Below are 19,407 nucleotides of genomic sequence, written 5' to 3'. Positions count from 1 at the left end.
AACATGTCTACCTCTATATTTCAGAAATAGACATACAATACAAGAACGGTCACGTGTTTAGCAGTATTCGTATGTTTTTCTGTTGTGGTTTGTGACTGTAAGGTTATCGGTTTGCTTAAAATAATACTTGTATGCTGGCATTAAATATCTATAGTGAACATGTTATTGAGTAATCTACCGACTAAAAACAACAAATACCATTCTCATAATGAGTCGCAAATAAATAAACCACTATGGAGATTCGGAATTGTAACGGAAAGTTATACACTATACACGAAACTGGCAATATAGCCCAAACTACGACAAAACAGCATAACGGTTTCCGTTTTATGCTAAATTTATTTGTTTTTATAATTCCCAAAAACGTTAATTGGGTTATATTTTGCCTGTTACAAGTTAAATACTATACAAATCTGTAGAGTGTAGACCATGCATTTTAGGCAAGTGGGAAGAGTTACATCTGTTCTTCTACCACATGCAAATATTGTGTGTTATTTTCCAGTTGCTAAAAGGTTCACGTCCCCTGTGTTAAATTTAGTTAACCAACTGCTATTTTCAACTATGCCTGCACAGAAGAAACCATTTTCTCGCCTTCCTTCGACTGTTGTACCAGTCAACTACAATCTTTGGTTAAAACCGTGCCTTAAAAATTTTGTGTTTGAGGGGAAACAGCAGATTGGTGTGAAGGTTTGTATGCAATTGTCACTTTCAAAATTGTTAGGTTATTTTTATATCCTTGTATGTTTTGCCACATGTTTACTTACATACACCAAATCATAGATACATGTTTTTACCCAACATGAAGCTCACTTTTGTTTTATCTTTTCTCAGGTTAATGAAGCAACCAACAATATTGTGCTCAATTGTTTGGACATCAAAATTGCTTCAGCCAGCTTTACAGCAGAAGGAAAGTCTGCAATAGCTTCTTCGGACATTTCGTTTCAAGTAGAGAATGAAAAAGTGGTCATCCAATTTCCAAGTGACCTACCCATAGGTAAAAACACAAAAATGCAATATTCTATTATTGGCCTAGCCCTATACCTTTTAAATAATCAATCATTTTTTGTTTGTTTTGGAGCATAATTTTACCAAATTTTTACCTTGTCTGTTTTATTATCACCAGGCAATGGTGTGTTAGACATGAACTTTACTGGAGAACTCAACAACAAAATGAAAGGATTCTACAGAAGCAAGTATGTGGTGTAATTCGGAGGGATTAAAGCGCCAACAGTTTATAAATCTTAACACTCTCGTTACCTCAGCATACAATAAAAAATAAATTAGATTTATTCATTAGTTAATAGTTATCATACTTGACTTTTTTATTAACATGGTAGCTGTAAACCCAGTTGTCTAGTCCTGCATGCATACTTTTTTATGAATTTTATTGGTTATTCATATGACACCAATGAGCATGAGCAACAATATTTTCTTTAGGTACGTTAGTGGAAATGGTGAGGAAAAGTTCGCTGCTGTTACTCAGTTTGAAGCAACAGATGCAAGGAGATGTTTCCCTTGTTGGGATGAACCAGCAATGAAAGCAACATTTGATACAACACTGGTAGTGCCTAAAGACCTGGTCGCACTTTCAAACATGGTAAAAATATAGAAAAATAACTTAAAATTAATATATATATACATATATATATATTTATTGTTTTCTTTTGTGGGGGGGGGGGGTGGATTTATGATGACATAAATTTACCCAAAACTGAAATAAGGAATTTTATGAGATATAACCAAATTTATTTAGTGTATTTTTAATCAAGTGTTAGTTTCCCTTTTTTTGCTATAAATCTAAAGAAACGTACAACATAATTCAACAGCATTTTATAATATGTAACATTCTTGATTTACAGAATGTAATTGATGAAAGTGTGTACAGCGAAGACAACACTTTGAAAGTGATGAAATATGCCCAGACCCCAATTATGTCAACATATCTGCTTGCTTTTGTAGTAGGTATGGAATTTGTTAATCAGTTTACCACTATGTTCACCAAATAATATACGCTGAATTTTTTTATAGGTTATCAGTTATCACTGTCTAATTATTGAAATCTCAAACAAATTATTACTTCTATAGTAGAGTGGGGAAAGACGGGACACCTTTAGCACATAATATTCAAATATCCTAAGTCCTAACCGTATTTTAAACAATAAACATCGGTCTATGGAAGTCGCAAGGTTTTGGTTTTATATTTCTTTGAACGTTCTTTGTTTACTACGAAATGGAAAAAGATAATAGAACAAAAGGTGTCCTGGACTCCTGTCTTCCCCACCCTACCATAGATCTCTAAATGATAAATTTTCATCACGAAATGTAGCAATTTTCAAAATAGAAAAAAATCTATTGTTTTTGCTTAAGCAACTTCTTGTGCAATTAGGTCAATAGCATCTGCAGTTTTAATTACTTCAAATATCCCATTTTGCAGGTGAATTTGATTATGTTGAAGACCAAACAAGCAATGGTGTAAAAGTGAGGGTATATACCCCTGTTGGTAAATCTGCACAGGTGTGTACAAATACTGTGTATTGTATATAAACTTCTGCACACCATTAGGAATTAAATATTGTAAATAATATGTGTTTTTGGCCCACAAACATTTTCATGGCTGCCTGAAATTAATTTTGTAGACTTTTGTAGAAAATTCAAATGCTTTTTTTTTCAGGGTAAATTTGCGCTCGAAGTAGCAACAAAAGCTCTTCCTTTCTACAAAGATTATTTCGGGATCCCTTACCCACTTGCAAAGATGGATTTAATTGCTATCGCTGATTTCTGTGCAGGGGCAATGGAGAACTGGGGCCTGGTAACTTATCGGTAGGTGATTAATACCATGTGCCTGGTATGTGTAAAGTTACGGACTAGGGTACACAAGACCAATTTTTGCCGTAATTTTTTTTAATGTGGTGACATTATATGCTGCTAAATTTTCATCCAAACAAGCAGAGCCAAATTATTTTGTAGAAGACTTTGTTTGATACTATTTTTAAACCTGAACATAAAAATTTTGTGAAAAAGTTATAAAATATAATATATATATATAATTTTTTTACATATTAATACATGTTTATGAAACATGAATGTAATGCAGTGAGACAGCTCTCTTAATCGACGAGACGAGTTCCTCCGCTCATACTCGCCAGTGGGTGGCGCTGGTGGTATCCCATGAACTTGCTCACCAATGGTTCGGAAACCTGGTCACAATGGTGAGCAGTTGGTACTTTGGCATTAAAGGATGTCTAGAATTTAAAAAAAAAATGCTTTTATTTTTTTTAGTTACCTGAAATCACGGTTTAGGATTTCTTTTTTACTTAAACCAAAAATATTCATCCTAATTGGAGATGCACTTTATTTTCTGCATGAAAGCATAACCCTAAGCTTAGGGATGCACATTACAGAATTTCAAATCTGTGTATTTGAATCCAATTACGGGACTCGGTATTCTGTTTAATGACGTCATCATTCATCATCACTTCAACTAAACTAACAATTTTTTAATATTTAATAATTTTGAAAAAAAAGATTCTTGTGTTTGTGGGACTTTCAAGGGAAAACGTTTTGCAGCGTCTTTTTAAAGGTTGCTATACGTTTCGGCTTGGTCTTTTGGCTTGATACATTTTTTTTTTATACATACAAAAAGATTCAAAATTCTAGATTCGAAATAAAGTATTCTAGGATATCCTAGAATACCTAATTATTCTGTAATGTTCATTCCTACCTAAGCTATGGGTAAAGCTGTTCTGTGTTAAAAAGGCTGCTGTCTATTGTGCTAACATGCAACATACACCACCTTAAATAATACAACTGTATCTAGGAGTGGTGGACACACTTGTGGTTGAACGAAGGTTTTGCTTCCTTCATGGAATACCTGGCAACAGATCACTGCCACCCGAAGTTTGATATTTGGACCCAGTTTGTGACTCATGATCTTGTCAGGTAGAATGTTTTACTTTTCATAGAATATTTATTTATTTAATAAAAACTCTAGGACCCATCGCATACCACCAATTTTAAGACCCATGGCGTGCTGCGCTGCGGGACCTCACCCACATAGAATGGTTAATACCTATATTCACTGGTGTTGGTGTATAGTTAATATGCTATATATATACTAGCTTAGTAGGTAGACAAACAAAATTTCCAAATTTAAAAGCATTGTCGCTTGGAGAAAAAATCCCAATTCCTAGATGTCATTATTTCTGCACTGTTAGTAATAGTAAAGCTTATTTTGCTTTCATGATTGTCCGATTTGTATTTATTGCTTGCGTACTTTTGTTTATTACTCTTATAAAGACAGCCTCAATAGGACATAAAATGTAAGGTCTCAAAATATTAAATTACATACCAGAAGAAAAAGCATTAAAGTAATGTAACCTAATTTTACTCAATAAGAAACTGCAGCAAGGTATTTTTTTTATAATTTGTGTTAATAACCAAAACTTTTTGATTAGACTTGTTAAAGCTTTGTTGCCCAAAGTAAAATTTAACAATTTCTTGGGGTGTATAAAACAGAACACAGTAAAATTTAACAATTTCTTGGGGTGTGTAAAACAAAATACAGTAAAATTTAACAATTTCTCTTTTATTGCAGAGCAATGGACTTAGACTCTTTGGACAACAGTCATCCCATTGAGATACCTGTAGGTCACCCAGATGAAGTGGATGAGATCTTCGATGCGATCTCATACAGCAAAGGAGCATCTGTCATCCGGATGTTGCACAACTGGATTGGAGACGAGGTTTTTAAAATTGTTTTCTTAATTTTGATACCAATGTGCGGTGGCGTAGACAGAGGGGGATTTTGGGGTTCGCACTCCCCTCTTAAAATTTTTTTATTTTGTTTAATTTTTTGAAATTTAAACTCCTGCTTTTCCCTCCTTTTTTTGGGCTGCGCCACCGCCAATGTGTGTTTATTGCTGCGGAAATTAAGTCTTTATTTGTCAAATGAATCTGTCTTCAGTGTAACAAACTTTATATGGTGTGCGTCAGTATAATAACATTTTACTGAAAGACAACTTTTATGCATATTTGTTCTGCTGGTGCAATTGTCTTGATTTATGAACTAATTTCTGTTTCACTTCCATGTCTATCAATGCCTAAAGGTTTTTTACACTAAAGGTTTTTACACTCAGAGTTTCCGAAAAGGCATGAATGTTTACCTAAACAAACACGCTTACAAGAACGCATTTACTGAAGACTTGTGGGCAGCACTCGGAGATGCAAGCGGTAAACCAGTACAGCAGGTAATTTTTTCAAAATTTTAAATCCCCATTTTTTCAAAGCATATTTTTAGAATATTTAGCGTATTTTAATTAGGGTATATACTGGCTGGCTTACTTTCTTAAAATACGACTTCATTTTGTCAGACACAAGGTGTGTGAAACAGAATACCCATGTTATAACAACTGTCATAGCCTTGCTATGGAAGGATAAATAAGTTCTGTGCGTATGTGCTCTTGGACGAAACACTTAACAGTAATTGTTCCTACCCAGTAGTCACATATAAATTTTCTAATTTTTTATCCATACATTAAAAGCATCTAAACCCCACAAAGTTACATACATTATAACTCCTAAGCGGGCTTGAGGTGTATAACACAGAACACCCATGATTTAACGACTGTCCTTGCCCTGCCACACATGCATAAACAAGTTCTATTCTATGTGAGTCGGGTCCTACAGCGTGGGACCCCCTGAGTCCGGGTATTTAGGCTAGGATTGGCGCATTACCCCAACATATTCTATGTGGGTGAGGTCCCACAGCAAGGCACTTCATGGGTCTTGGGATTTAGACCAGGATTGTCCCATTACCCAAAATAAACAAGTTACATTCATTCATTCCTACCAAGGTTATGACAACCTGGACCAAACAAATGGGTTACCCTGTCTTGAATGTTGAAGTTAAAGAAAGAACCGACAACAGCATCACTTTATCGCTCTCACAGAGCAAGTTTAGAGCCAACAGCATGTCAGCCAACACCGGTAAGTCTCTAAACTGTGTTCACATAAATGTAAATTATGGGGTGTTCTGTTATGCTGTAAGTAAAATTAACTGCAACTTTAAAAAGTAAAAAAAATAGTAGTAGTAGGAAAACTAAAGTAAGTCTTTACGTTTGGTAACCAAAATAGGATGAAACTGCATGTTTTGCACATTAATATGTTAAAATTTCTGAAGGTAAATGTAAACTATTGTCTATATAACAATTATTTTAAATATATTATCAACTAAACTGACCAGACGTCTTAAAAATCTTTTTTTTTTTCGAAATTTTTATTTTTTTTCTTGTAGATGACAGTGCCTCCTTGTGGTCGATCCCGGTATCTTTTTCCACATCCTCTTCCCCCAAAGAGCCGGTGAAGAGCATTCTGTTTGACTCTCAAACCACTGAAGTGAAGATCGATGGCGTAGCAAGAGACGCGTAAGTAGTGTTAAAAAAATAACATCAATTAACGCCTTTTTTTTAATTCCACACAATTTATTTGGAAAATGAGTAATTTTTTTCCCTTTGGTGGTACATTAAGATCACATTAGATTAGATCCTCTCTATTAGTACACAAATTTTGATTTTTCGACAGTATACCCCTTTAATATACTCTCGCCCAATGCTACCAGCATTTGCATTAAGCCCCACACACCCACTTATTTTAATGTGTCTTGCTCAATATTGCTACTGGTGGTGTAGCAACATATAGTACTGTGGGGTAAGACGAGACACCTTTAGCACATAATATCCAAACATCCTGATGGTGTTTTAAACAATTAGCAGCAGTCTATGGGAGTCGTGAGGATACGGTTTTATAATTCTTTGAACGTTTTTTTACTACTAAATGAGACAAAAAATAGAATGAAAAGTTTTCCATCTTCCCCCACTCTACAATACATTCCAGTGACATTTGCCGTTTAAATAAATTTCCACAGTTGGGTGAAGCTGAACCCGGGAACCTACGGTTTCTATCGTGTCCGGTACAGTTCCGATCTCCTTACTGCACTCCTACCAGCAGTACGTGATCGTACTTTACCAGCACGAGATAGGCTTGGTCTTCAAAATGATCTTTTTGCCCTGGTAGGTCGCAAATTTACATGTTTTATTTAGTATAATGCTATTTTTGTCATAACTTAATGGAGTCTTGACAGTGGTGGACGAAATTAACATATAATAAAATTAGCGTTTTTATACCAAAAAAACGATTTATGTATTCCTTAATTGAATATATATTTATTTGACTGGTATACCCTACCTTTTAACCGTATAGGTGCAAAATCACAAAACGATTGTATTGGCAATGCATGATACTCTAATTGAATTGTATCAACATTTTAAAATTAACTACAACACTATGTTGTTTGATAATTATTGTGTCTTGTCACTCTTGTGCATAGCTAATATATATACACTACTTTTAACTAATTAATTTTTTACAAAAGAACTGCAAAACGCGATTAAATTTCAAAATGTACAATTCACATTTTATCGTTTAGTTAAAACATTTAGGTAAACATCCCGGATTGTACATCACATTTTATCATTGACATCACATTTTAATATGGAGCGTTTACCTAAACTAAATGATAAAATGTAATGTAAATGTTAAAATACGATGTACAATCCGGAGCGTTTACCTAAATGTTTTAACTAAATGATAAAATGTGATACCGTTGCATTGCTTTATTCAAACTCAGATTAGTTTTCGTATACGCACTACTACTAATTTTCAAATTCTCAGGCATCTTCAGGTGTAGCGCCTACCACCGACTTCCTTAAGGCGCTTGCCGCTTACGAGAATGAGACCGACTTCACTGTATGGAGTGACGTGGATGGCAAGATCGGCACACTGTTTTCATTGCTGTGGAACAACGACGAAGCTCATGGCAACTTTAAGAAGTTCACACTTAAACTTATGAAGCGTACAGCTGATAACATGGGTTGGGAAGCAAAGGACGGTGAAGGTAATTACGTATAAATATGAATAAATGTAACTTGCTTTTTTTTAATCTGGTTGTTTTAACTATCATTGTTCGAACTGTTAATTAAGGAACGTAATATTAATCACCCACAAAGTAACATACTGGGTAACTCGTAAGCTGGCACGAGGTGTATGAAACAAAAACCGGTGTTATAACGACTGTCGTTTTCCAGCCACGCGAGAATAAACCATGTTACATTCATTCACACATACCCCATGATATAACGACTGCCACTGCCCGCCACGCAAGGATAAATCAAATTACATTCATTTATCATTTATTTTGTACTAGGTCACTTGGAAAGCTTGCTACGAAGCCTTGTTATACGACGTATGGGCGAATGCGGATGTACAAACACTATCACAGAGTCTGCTAAACGACTTTCAAGCCACGTACGTATTTCACAATACATTTAACACTTTATGCGGATATGTGTTAACTAAACCAGTTAAAGTAATATTTATAAACTGCTTTGTAATACACCGTGTTATGTAAATTCACGTAATTGACCACGTTGCGTAACATTGGTTTATTTTGGTTCGCGCAATAATAACGTCACGCGTAATAATATTTTCGAATCCCCAGCTGGACAAATCGTGTTGCCTTCACGCCGATCTAAGAGCTCCTGTGTACGGCAACGTTCTTTCCCACGGTGGTAAAAAAGACCTGGAAACACTGTTAACGGTAAGGTTTGGGAAACACTGCAAAAGTAGTTGTTTTCTATTCATAAGTAAATGATTCACTGTTTCTTTACATGGTCGTTTGTTTTGGTCAAAACATACTGTTTTATTTGGCACAACGAATTTATTTTGTTGTTTGTTACATATAACATATTTTTGTTACTTTTTAAACAAATAGCGAAAATTCCCCATTTTTTGTTAATATAAAACACAACGCATTTTTGTTACTTTAAAAACAGATAATTTAAGTTTTTGTGTTTAAAAAAACATAACGTTCACTGATGACTGTACGATTCTGTGGCGTTTAATAAATGTAATCATATTCCTACAGCTCCACAAAGAAACCGATCTCCACGAGGAACGAAACCGCATCGAACGTTGTCTTGGTTCAGCCAAGGACCCGACTCTTATTAAAGAGGTTTTAGACTTCGCTATGTCGGTAAGCTTAATCTAAGGACCTATGGCGTACAGCGCTACAAGAACCCGGCCTATATAATAGAAGACATTTGCAGGATGGCAACGAAAAATGGTGTGTTTGTATAGTAGGGTGGGGAAGGTGGGACACATCTTTATTCGATTTTCTCGTCCCATTTGATAGTAAACAAAGAACATTTAAGGAATTATAAAAAAAAAAACGTATCCTTACGATTCTCATGAACCGCTGTTAATTATTTAAATCACGGTCAAGATATTTAGATATTTCGTGCTAAAGGTTTCCCATCTTCCCCCACTCTACTATATATAAGTTACGATGTGCAACTTATTTTTTATCTCTTTGAATACGGTACAAATTAGGATAAAGGAATTAGTAGCAAAACGACAGTCGTTAAAATAAGTGCACTGTAGAACTGTTATTCTATGGTCTTTTACTTACAGTTTGTGTCTATCTAACTACAATCACTTTACATGATATAAATGCACGACCATAGACGTACAGTTTGAGGTATGACCAAAATACCATTATTTCTAATTACAGTCTGCCTTTGATGAATGCATATTTGCCCTTATTTAATTACAAGTTTCTTTAGGACCGAGTGCGTTCAAACGATCGTATCTTCGTTATCGGTTCGGTTGCTACAAAACACAAGGTGGGCCGAGATCTTGCATGGAAATACACTAAAGATAACTGGGACACACTACATGAAATGTACAAGGGGATGTTTCTAATCTCACGCCTGGTTAAGGTATCGTCTCAAATCGTAATATTTATCAATCTCGATATTTTTACATATCTTTTCAACGGCTAATCTGGTATGAAAAAACACGTAGTATATTTCCGACGTATCATCTGCCACCCAGCAAGAATTAAAGTTTACCACACTATGTTTTCATACCAAATGAGCCGTTGAAAAGTTATTTACATTATGCCTGGTAGCAGAAGTAACAAAATACTCGTTTATTGGCCACACCCACCGTTTATATTGCATCACAACCAATTGCGAAATATGTTTTGTTTATAGTTAATGGAAATTATTTTTATATGCATTTTATGTACCCTGTGTTAGGTGTCTAACCATTTTAATGCAAGGTATAGTATTGCGGGGTAAAATGGGATGCCGTTGGCACCTGAAACTATATATTCTGATCTGTTTGTTTAACATTTAACAACGTACTTTAAAGAGTCGTATGGTGAGTAAATATTCTTTGTTTAATGCCAAATAGAACGAAAAAAAATAAAAACATGTCCCAACTTACCCCAACCTACTATATATATTAATATTTCCTCTCGTTCAAATTGTCACTGATCAATTTTTTATCCGACAGAACACGACAGAGAACTTTGGAACCGAGGAAATGGCCAAAGACGTTGAAGTAAGTCCACTTGGAAAAATTGTTTTTTTTTTAAGTATTTCCACTTAAAAGTTTTTTTTTAAGTAACCGCCATTTCCAATTTACGTTTTGACGCACTTAACACGCAAAATGATTGCGTCGCGTTGTCTTTGGCCCGCTGGCGTTTGCACCAACGTAATTGTACGTTCCTGTAATACCACGACTGCGGTTACCAAGGTGATCCTAGAATACAGATATTTTAGCGGCCATTTTCGATACCTTCTACTGGTGCCACCAACCTAAAATTTGGACACTGTACTAACTAGACCCCAGCGGTACAGAATCTAAAATAAAAAATAAAAATTTCGAAAAAATATTAATTATGAATATTAATATTCGTCATAAAAACATATTTATAGAATTTTCTCCCGTTCCAGCTTCGAATATGTTATAGCGCTACGTAATAGCTACAAAATGAAACATCATTTTCTTTAAAAAAGTGCGGGGATAGATGTTAAATATGAAAACGTATGATCATAACTCGAATCATATAAATATTATATTTTCGATTTTTTTTGCGAAAATATAACTCACGCATACATCTATGTAGGTCACTAGCATGTTATCCCCATCGAAAAAAAAATTAATTTCAATTTTTTTTTATAACTGAATATTAATATTCGTCATAAAAACATATTTATAGAATTTTCTCCCGATCCAGCTTCGAATATGTTATAGCGCTACGTAATACCTAAAAAATGAAACATCATTTTCTTCAAAAAAGTGCGGGGAAGGGTTCAGAATACAAACAAGTATGAGGGTCATAACCCGAATCATACAAGTATTAAATTTTAAAATATTTCGGCGAAAATATAACTTACGCATGCATCCATGTAGGTCACTCACATGTTATCCCCATCAAAAAAAAAATTAATTTCAACTTTTTTTTATAACTGAATATTAATATTCGTCATAAAAACATATTTATAGAATTTTCTCCCGATCCAGCTTCGAATATGTTATAGCGCTACGTAATACCTAAAAAATGAAACATAATTTTCTTCAAAAAAGTGCGGGGATGGATGTTAAATATTGCGGAGAGTATTAATTACTCGTATTTTGGGTTATTTACGGTTATCCTGTCCGTACTTACGTACCTGGAAATATACCAAGAATTTTAATTTATTTGTTTCAATTAATACAAAGGATTGTTTGTTCTTGAAGCCTCTAAGATTAGCGCCTTTTATTGATAGGCTCGATCGAATTATCGCAGACAATAATGAATGTCTAAAGGAAAGGAAGATAAACCTGTTTGTTCGTGCAAAAAAAATATATAAACACGAAATTCGAGTAATTAATACTCTCCGCAATATTTAACATCCATCCCCGCACTTTTTTGAAGAAAATTATGTTTCATTTTTTAGGTATTACGTAGCGCTATAACATATTCGAAGCTGGATCGGGAGAAAATTTCATAAATATATTTTTATGACGAATATTAATATTCAAATTTAAAAAAAAATTAAATTAATTATTTTTTCGATGGGGATAACATGCTAGTGACCTACATAGATGTATGCGTAAGCTATATTTTCGCGAAAAAAATCGAAAATTTAATATTTATATGATTTAAGTTATGACCATACTTGTTTGTATTCTGAACCCTTCCCCGCACTTTTTTGAAGAAAATGATGTTTCATTTTTTAGGTATTACGTAGCGCTATAACATATTCGAAGCTGGATCGGGAGAAAATTCTATAAATATGTTTTTATGACGAATATTAATATTCAGTTATAAAAAAAAATTGAAATTAATTTTTTTTTTCGATGGGGATAACATGCTAGTGACCTACATAGATGTATGCGTGAGTTATATTTTCGCAAAAAAAATCGAAAATATAATATTTATATGATTCGAGTTATGATCATACTTTTTTATATTTAACATCTATCCCCGCACTTTTTTAAAGAAAATAATGTTTTATTTTGTAGCTATTACGTAGCGCTATAACATATTCGAAGCTGGAACGGGAGAAAATTCTATAAATATGTTTTTATGACGAATATTAATATTCATAATTAATATTTTTTCGAAATTTTTATTTTTTATTTTAGATTCGGTACCGCTGGGGTCTAGTTAGTACAGTGTCCAAATTTTAGGTTGGTGGCACCAGTAGAAGGTATCGAAAATGGCCGCTAAAATATCTGTATTCTAGGATCACCTTGGTACTGCGGTTCCCCTTTATGCGGTTGACTGTATATAGTTGCTTCGGTTTGTTGATGTAAAACTTAGCTTTTTTACCGTTTTTGTTTTAAATAAAGGAATTTTTAGACGGTGATTTATAATTAAAATTATTTGTTGAAAAAAAATTCAAATGTTTAAAAAACGCTTTTTTACCCTTTTTCCTTTTTTGAGTATTTTAGGAAATAATGCGGTTGTAAGTTTTAGGTAGTTTTTCAAGTTGATAATACTATTGTGGTGTATAACACTTTTCAGTATTTGTTGATTTTTTCTTGTTTATCTTTACACATAACTTGATTACGTTATCCCAGCGCAACAAAATGTTTGGCATGTAATGAGACAACTTTAAACACTCCTGTACAAATCCCCAGTAATTACCGTATTGTGACATGTAAACCTAATTTCATGGTTAAGCTATACACCCATAATTCGGTAGCTCAAAAGTTGAAACGCAAGAAAACATAATTTTGCATGTAACTTTTCAGCCCTGCTTTATCCTCGCGTGGCGGAATACGACAGTCATTATAATATAACACGTGTGTTTCGTTTCATACACTTCGTGCCCGCTTACGGATTAATTATAATACGGTTTTAGGCAATTTATTATAACTTTCATTTTTACTGCAGGACTTCTTTGAGAAAAATCCTGCTATGGCTGCAGAACGCACGGTCCAACAATCTATTGAGCAAATCCGGCAGAAGTCTGACTGGTGGAAACGTGACGGCGAAGCAATTTGCGCTTGGCTTAAAGAAAATACCGCCTAAATCCGGTTCTGGTCGGTTTTATGTCGTAGGGTATTGGCGAATTGTGCAGGTTTAATTATAGAACTGTTTATGATGATTTTTAAATTATTCGCAGAAGTTCATTTACGTTAAATTAGTTCAGCTCCGATTTTCCATTCCAATTTATAGATGTGTTATATTGCTTGCCCGATTCGTCATGTTTAAGTTTTGGTGTTGAACCAGATACAAACGAAGACCAACATGAAAAACAACTAATTTCTGTGGAACACAGATAGCTACAAAAGAATTCCACAAAAAAAATCTGCAGTTTTCAATAAGACAGTTTTTTTAGTTTTCAATAAGACAGTTTTTTTAGTTTTCAATAAGACAGTTTTTTTTTCTTTTAAACAGGTTGGAATTAGTTTAAAATGCTGTAGAAAGTAGATTTGGGTATAGGAAAAGTCTATGTTTTCATTCTATTTAATCGCAACATTAGAAAGCAAAGATTAGTTACAGAATTAATTGTTCATATCGTCACGAATTTTAAGAGCGTTGTTAACCGTCAAAGCACAATTAGGAAATATGGGATATTTTTCACTTAAAGTATAAATCTTACCCCACAGTAATATATATTTTAGTTTAGCAAATCCGGGATACAAGATTTGAGTCTCTGATATACAAGTCAATATTCATTTTGTAGATTTATAGTCACTGCGGGTCTCCAAAGCAGGTGCGTGTGTCGAACATACTATGCGTGGCAATTCAATTTATTGTGTCCGGTTGGCGTGTGATACCGTGTGTGTTTTAATCCCGTCGTCTCGGTCACACGATATTTAGTAGGGTGGGGGAAGATGGGAGACGTTTTTACTGTATTTTCTTATCCCATTTGGTAGCAAACAAAGAAGTATTAAACCGTATCCTCACGACTTCCATAAACTGTTGTTAGTTGTTTAAAACACGATCTGCATATTTAGATATTATGAGCTAAAGGTGACCTATCTTCCCCGCCCCACTATAGTACTATTGGGGAAGATGGGACACCTTTAGCACATAATATCCTGATCGTGTTTTAAACAATTAACAACGGCCTAAGGAAGTCGCGAAAATGCTGCTTTATAATTTTTTGAATGTTCTTTGTTTATTACCAAATAAGACCAGAAACTTGACAAAATGTGTCCCATATTCCCCTACCGTACTATATTTTATAGGTCATTCAAAATACCCCACTACAAATTATAAATCCAGATCTAGTTTGCGGTATGTACACAATTTATTTTAATGCACAAGTTTGTACTCTGAAGGCTCTAGTTTCAAGTTAGGTAACCTTGTGCTGTAATCGTTTGATGTACGTGTAAAGCGCAGTCAGAGTGGGCATTTAAGGACAGTTAATTTGCGCTAATCCTTATGTTTATCTTGTTTTAACCTAACCAACTAGAAACCTGGTTTTCCTGAGAGAGAACCACCGTTATTGAGGGTTGTCCTATTCCCAACACGGTAGATGGATTACTAGCTCGCTGATTAATTGTAGGGCGGGACAGTGGCGTGTAGAAATAAATCTCTACTTGTTTATTGCTGCGTACGTGTGGGGCGTTGTTTGCACAACTGCGGCGGTGGTCATTAAGGGAGACCGGAATATACGTTACATGCAACGCGACGCGATGGGCCTCGCATGAAGGCCGGTAGCTAAGATTCGCTGTCGTTTTGCCGTCGGCGTCTTGCCAGCAAATCCTGTTGTCCAGTTTCGATCTGGCTTGACAGTTGTAGCTTGTTTTCGGAGCACTGAATATCTAGAAATATAAACATGTGGGGTAAGATTGGACGTGTTTTCAGACACTTTTCTCATTTCATTGTGCAGTAAACAAAGGTATTGCATCTGCCAAAGCAAAAATCAGAATCGAGTTCAGTTAATTAGCGTGAAAAAAAGTAAGTTGATCGACCCGTTTATTGTTGGTTTAGGGTAGAGAGAATAAAACACCCAATTACAAGTAGCGAGTTTTGCCACTCAAATTTAATTGACAAGGTGCACACTTATTATTTTTAGACTGAATGCAGGGCGAGCGCTTATAAATAGGCACTGAGCAGGGGCAGTCGATTTCGTTTGCAAATACCAGCGTATAAGTTGCTGCTTCAGAAAAGTTCACCGTTAATTTGAAAATGGAAAATTTGCGTCGAATTTCATGCACTGTCTGCTTCTGTTCTATCTTCACTCTTACGCATGCTTGGGGCGAGGAATACCGCGCTGCAGACGGTTAGTAGCCTATCTTGTGTGTTTTTCTAAAAGAAATTGTTAAACGGAGAAACAATATATCCTTGTGTTTTTATTGGCATGGTTATTGATAAACTGTCCTAAATATTGGAATTTTGTGCAAACAAGGAATTTTAAACGCAAACTTAGAAAAACTATAAAACAAATGTTGCTGGAAAGATGAGTATAAAGTCACGAATTTTGAAAAAGCACAAGTTTATTACATTACGTAGAACAAGATTTACGAAATTAGAATAAAAGCAACAAAATTTGATAAAATATCAATTTTAATTAAGATTTTTAAGTTTAGTTTTCTAAATCACATGGCGTACTGTCCCTATGTTTATTCTGCCTTTATTTTATATTTACTGTTAACATTAAACATATACACTTGAACGTTTTGTAAAAGTGTATGAGTGATATGTTCTACTATGTATTAATGCAATCTTTCGTGTAACCATTGAACGCACGTGTGCTAGTATTTTTTCAGAATGACTAAGAAGACTTTGTTCAAAAATCTATTTTGCAGATGCAACGGTTATACCCATTGTCTTGCCAATTGTCGGTGTCGTGATGCTGGCTTGCATTGTCGGATGCTGTGTGCAGGGGAGGGAATGTTCTTGTTTTAAGAAGGACGACGATAAAGATGATCCGAAAAAGAAAGGTATGTCGGCAATAACATGTGTTAGGGTGGGATAAGATGGAATATTTTGCATTCTATTTTATGGCAATATGTTTCTAAAATCGGTCACACGCCCCAAGCATTGTACACACTGATTAGTGACTTACCAGTTAGTTTTTAATTGGTTTAATATCTGAGTTTAAACTCTTTAATAAATACATTGATACAATATATATAGTAGGCTTCGAAACGATAGGACACTTTTGTACCTTATTTTTTCGTTCTATTGGATAGTAAACAGAAACATTTAAAGAATTAGAAGAACGTATTTTTACGACTTCCATAGACCGTTGTTAATTGTTTAACACGGTCAGGATGTTTAATATATTGTTTTCGTGCTAAAGGTTTCTCATCTTACCCCAAAGCCTTATTCGTTTGTACACAGTTAACTTATTGAAACAACCTAATTTCCGAAATTTGTTCAGAGCTGGAAGGAAACACTCTTGGCAGACAGCAGCGGGTTTCAGATTTTGTGTTGGAAAACGAAAAAAGCGCCTACAGCTCCAAGTCCAGTACTTCCTCATACAGGTACCTTACATAAGTAAACAAGGTATATGTTTCGTTTGTTTCTGCCTCGCGCATAACGTGCCATGAACCACCCTAATTTGCAACGTTACATAAGAATCTAATTTAGTGTTACATAAAAAATCCATATATTTTTATTCGTTGACGTGGACAACTGTAGCGAGCTATAATTATTAATTAAACAGTTGTTCACCTTTTTTTAATTAGAAGCCCAATGTAAATAGCTTGGCAACTAGCTATGCCAGTCTATCGCACCAGCAAAAAAACTCCCTAAGTGATTATATTGCGTTCAAAAATAAAAACAAGTCTTTTGTAAACGAACAGTAAACCTGTAATTGTAGCGGTTGTAAATGCTATAGAGCCGTAACATGTCCTAACAAAAAAATAGCAAAACGAATGTTGCTAATAATTTTCAGAATAGGAAGCATATATAAAGGCTTTATTTTTTGCCAATGAAAAATCTTATGTAGGTCTCCTCCTAAATCGATACGCGGAAACCCCTTTTGATTCTTACATTATATGTGGGTGGGGTCCCTCAGCCTGGCACGCCATGGGTCCTAGGATTTAAGCCAGGATTGGCCCAACCCCATTACCCCCAAAAGCGTATATATTTGTACATTTCGTAAGACTTCTTTGGTTTCAATGTTTTTAAACGTTCAGAGTCGGTCAGCTGCCTGGTTACAGCACAGGAGCAGCCAGAATTTCAAGTTGTAACCCCAATACTAATAATCATGGACGAGGTGCAAGATCTTCAACTCCGTATGGTAATTTAGTTTTACATTTACAGCACAGGTTTTAAAATATGGTAGGGTGGGAGAAGACGGGACACCTTTAGCACATAATATCCAAATACCCTGATCGTGTTTTAATCAATTAACAACGGTCTATGTGGGTCGCTATATAGGATAAGGTTTTATAATTCTTTAAATGTTCTTTGTTTACCTCCTAATGAAACTCCTAATGAAACGAAAAATTGTCCTATCTCCCCCACCCTACTATAGCAAGTTTCTGATCGTGTTTTAAACAATTAAAAACGCATTTTGGAATCGCGGGGATATAATATACAACTCTGTAAATGATATTTGTTATTATTTGTGAGAATAAAAACATTTCCACCTATACCACACCCTGCTATAACATAACATAGAGGGTTATTTAAAGCTTATTTTAATGTAGAATGATTAAATGAGTTATTTCCCTGTGTATTGCATCGCCCATGGTTTAGTTATTTTTGTTTTATAATTTTTTTGTTATTCAGGACTCCCCAACAACTACAAAGTTGCTCCTCATAAGACTCGGTCAGCGTCAGGTACGTATATGTATGTAGTAGGGTTGGGGAAGATGGGACACCTTAGCACATAATATCCAAACATCCTGGTCATGTTTTAAACAATGATAACAACGGTCTACAGGGGTCGTGAGAATAGGTTTTATAATTGTTTAAACGTTCTTTGTTTACTATTTTGGTATAAATCAAAGAATTACAGAATTATAACCGTAACCCAACAACTCTAAAGTGTGTTGTTAATTGTTTAAAAATTGTCTGGAAGTTGGTATATAGTTGTTAGCGCGGATCCCATCTTACCATACAATAAGTGAAATATAACATCGACTATTATACCGCAATTCTGTGTTATAACCTTCCTTTTTACTTAATAGTTTCCAGCCACCCGCAGTACAGCCGCATGCAGCAGCAGAGAGCAAACAACTTTTAGACGAGTTTGACTGCTATTAAATTAGCATTTCTATCTTCGCTGCGATTCAAGGTTGCACATTGGACTGTTGATTTTGACTGCACTTCTTATTTCACACATTCTTTTGACTACGAAATTATACAAAGCTTTCAATAAAGGCATACCGGCCGGGAAAAATCTTCAAATGTAAATAGAACTGAAGAACCAACAACGCATTCAAGCTTTCTTCCCCCCTTTTAAACAATGTTGATATATATAATATTTGAAAACTATAACACATGGTGTTCTACCACATAATGACAACTTTGGACAAGCAAAAATGGTTTCGTTACGAATTTTCCTTTTCCATTTCGCCTTCAACTGTGCATAATGTATATATATATTTATATATATCTAATTGGATAACAAGTTTTATCAATTTTTCGACACGACGCGTATTTAATTGTACATATGATCTATTTTTAGAGATTTTATCAAACAAAGTTACTCAAATCTAGTATATATATGCTGTAATTGTTGCACAAACTATTCAGTGTTTAAATACGTAACAATGCAAGCTTTATTCTGAAGAGATAATGTCACTCATATGCTGCGATGGCTTATGTGAAACAAGTTCGTTTGCTGGTTATTTTTCCCCTTTCTAATTTAGTTTGTACAGTAATGACATTTCTAATATGGGAAGGTTACCATTACCTCATTATACTATAATATTTCAGCATATATTGTCGGTAAATTTTACGAGTGATGTTATATGCAAGTTCAGAATGCTTTTGTTTGTCAACTTTTCTGACCGCGTATTTGTACGCTATGCCCTGAAGGGGCTCACGAAGTTACACAACTGCGACGGGTTTTACGAGTTCGAGTCGCATGTTGGCCT

At 34.7% G+C, this 19,407-nt stretch overlaps 2 protein-coding genes across 3 annotated transcripts; both read left to right on the top strand.

Annotated features, from left to right (window-relative positions):
- The first annotated feature begins 418 nt into the window (after positions 1-418).
- Positions 419-13,656, top strand: LOC149731494 (puromycin-sensitive aminopeptidase-like). Its single transcript, XM_089884612.1, has 21 exons — positions 419-687; positions 832-994; positions 1,124-1,193; positions 1,438-1,597; positions 1,860-1,962; positions 2,435-2,514; positions 2,672-2,820; positions 3,095-3,209; positions 3,818-3,939; positions 4,595-4,742; positions 5,136-5,246; positions 5,853-5,985; positions 6,293-6,422; positions 6,923-7,067; positions 7,729-7,951; positions 8,261-8,361; positions 8,555-8,653; positions 8,981-9,088; positions 9,678-9,833; positions 10,414-10,461; positions 13,289-13,656. The coding sequence occupies exons 1-21, from the start codon at positions 430-432 to the stop codon at positions 13,424-13,426; spliced, it is 2,760 nt and encodes a 919-aa protein (XP_089740738.1). The 5' UTR covers positions 419-429; the 3' UTR covers positions 13,427-13,656.
- Positions 13,657-15,154: 1,498 nt separating this feature from the next.
- Positions 15,155-19,250, top strand: LOC149731493 (uncharacterized). 2 transcript variants are annotated; one of them, XM_089884636.1, is made up of 6 exons: positions 15,163-15,632; positions 16,159-16,293; positions 16,737-16,839; positions 17,497-17,600; positions 18,095-18,145; positions 18,496-19,250. In XM_089884636.1, the coding sequence occupies exons 1-6, from the start codon at positions 15,539-15,541 to the stop codon at positions 18,549-18,551; spliced, it is 543 nt and encodes a 180-aa protein (XP_089740762.1). In that variant the 5' UTR covers positions 15,163-15,538; the 3' UTR covers positions 18,552-19,250. The 2 variants fall into 2 exon arrangements, with proteins under 2 accessions (XP_089740763.1, XP_089740762.1); XM_089884637.1 differs by lacking the exon at positions 18,095-18,145 and having other exon boundaries at positions 15,155-15,632.
- The last annotated feature ends 157 nt before the right edge of the window (positions 19,251-19,407 follow it).

The sequence above is a fragment of the Ciona robusta genome, chromosome 9 (genome assembly GCF_009617815.1).
Source record: "Ciona robusta chromosome 9, ASM961781v2".
NCBI lineage: Eukaryota > Metazoa > Chordata > Ascidiacea > Phlebobranchia > Cionidae > Ciona > Ciona robusta.
Note: the sequence above shows the minus strand (reverse complement) of the source record. Positions and strands in the feature narration are given on the sequence as shown.